Genomic DNA, 1,699 nt, shown 5'->3' on the forward strand with positions numbered 1-1,699 from the left:
GGATCACTATTTGGGTTATTGGGTAAGAAGTGTGGAAGATCATCACCTAACCACTCCCTCCAATCTCCATCCCTTTTAATGCATGTAGAACACTTTATAATTGATCTAGCTATAACTATATCAAGATCTAATTCCAGAATAAAATTAAGCAATTAACATACATGTTTTACATCATGAAGAGCTAAACCTTATATACATAATCGAAGCAAAAACATAAACAAAACAAAAGTAAACCTTCTTTTTATTAAACTAATCAAACCAACCTCTTTATTATCCATTCCTCACAAATTAAATTTTGTAAATCTTGAATCAATCCCAAATCTCTATCCAAAAGAAAAAGTCCTACTTTTTTTTAATTGACCAGAAAATAAACAAACCTTTTGAAAAGAAATTAAAATCAGTACTAACAAACAAGAAATTACAAAAAAAAATCACAAATTAAAATTCACTTCGATCATATATTAGTTTAATAACTTGTATCATATACATGTACACATTCAACAAAGTACACCACATTAAACATAATTTTTTTTTCTTCTGTGATTTACTGTAATGTTTTTCCTCTCAAATTTCTATATACACAAAAAAAAAAGAACCTCCAAAAAAAGGGATTTAAGTCACTAACCATGCTCCAAATGAAATGATCAACCTAGAAAAAAAAATAAGAAGAAAGAAAAAGAGCTAATGAAATCTAGCTAGCTAGCATCATCAATATGCAACGACGGTGCTAGAGCTTGGAAGCGGCGGTTGTTGCAACGACGACGAAGATGACCGTGATTTGATCAACACTTTACGATCAATAACTTCTGCATTAACTCGCTTTTGATCATTTCTTCCTAGACGAAGCAAATTAGTCCAAAATCTACCAACATTATTATTTTTCTTCTTGTTTGTTTTCTCTTTTTCAACATGAGCCATAGATTTACTCTTACTAAAAACAACCTCATTAGTAATATTATCCTCCTTCACATTCATAGCTCTCACATCGGATACAATCCTCCGGTGGTGGCGAGTAGGGGAGGCCACGGTAGGAGAAGCGTACGAGTCGCAACCGGAGGAAAGATCAGAGGAAGAAGAAGAAGAAGAGGAAGAATGATAATAAACTCGAGCTCGAGCTCGAATCATAGCAGAACGAGAGGTTGTAGGAGGGACTTTAGAGAGTTTTTCTGATAGACAAAGGGAGCAAACACCTGGTGATTGCTTATGTTTTGAGTGTTTCTTGCACTGTGCTTGTTGTTGTTGTTGTCTTCCTATGATATTTTTGTTATTCTTCAAGGCTTTTGCTGATGATGATGATGATGATTTTCCCATTTGATACATTTTTGTATTGTTTTGTTTTGTTTTCTCTCTTTAATATTCTCTCCTTGTTTGTTTGATTTGAATGAGTTTGAGAGATGTGGAGGAGGAGGCTCAAGTGTTGGGAGTTTGGAAGGTGGGACTTATTTATAAGAGATGATGGGGTGGGAAAATAATGAGGTGTTTCTAAGAGAGTTCTAAGTCTGTTTCTATGTAGTTTCATAATAAAGAAAGACCTTATTTTTTTACTTTTACTTCTTTTGTTTCCTTCTTTCCTAGTTGTAGTGTCCATCTTTTTGGTAGGACATTCTTTTGGAATTTGGAGGGTTTAAGAAAATATTGGAAAGGTAGGATTAGTGACTGGTGAGCCAGTGGGTTAATTAGTACAAAGTTTAGCTTCTTC

At 33.8% G+C, this 1,699-nt stretch overlaps 1 protein-coding gene across 1 annotated transcript; it reads right to left on the reverse strand.

Annotated features, from left to right (window-relative positions):
• Positions 1-438: 438 nt before the first annotated feature.
• On the reverse strand, positions 439-1,478 carry LOC104893660 (hypothetical protein). Its single transcript, XM_010679794.4, has one exon. The coding sequence runs from the start codon at positions 1,318-1,320 to the stop codon at positions 709-711; it is 612 nt and encodes a 203-aa protein (XP_010678096.2). The 5' UTR covers positions 1,321-1,478; the 3' UTR covers positions 439-708.
• Positions 1,479-1,699: the final 221 nt, after the last annotated feature.

This window comes from Beta vulgaris, chromosome 1, assembly GCF_026745355.1.
Source record: "Beta vulgaris subsp. vulgaris cultivar EL10 chromosome 1, EL10.2, whole genome shotgun sequence".
Lineage (NCBI taxonomy): Eukaryota > Viridiplantae > Streptophyta > Magnoliopsida > Caryophyllales > Amaranthaceae > Beta > Beta vulgaris.

Bases quoted from the DNA above. Each gene is read 5' to 3' on its own strand.
- LOC104893660 (XM_010679794.4), bottom strand. From the start codon at position 1,320: ATGTATCAAATGGGAAAATCATCATCATCATCATCAGCAAAAGCCTTG.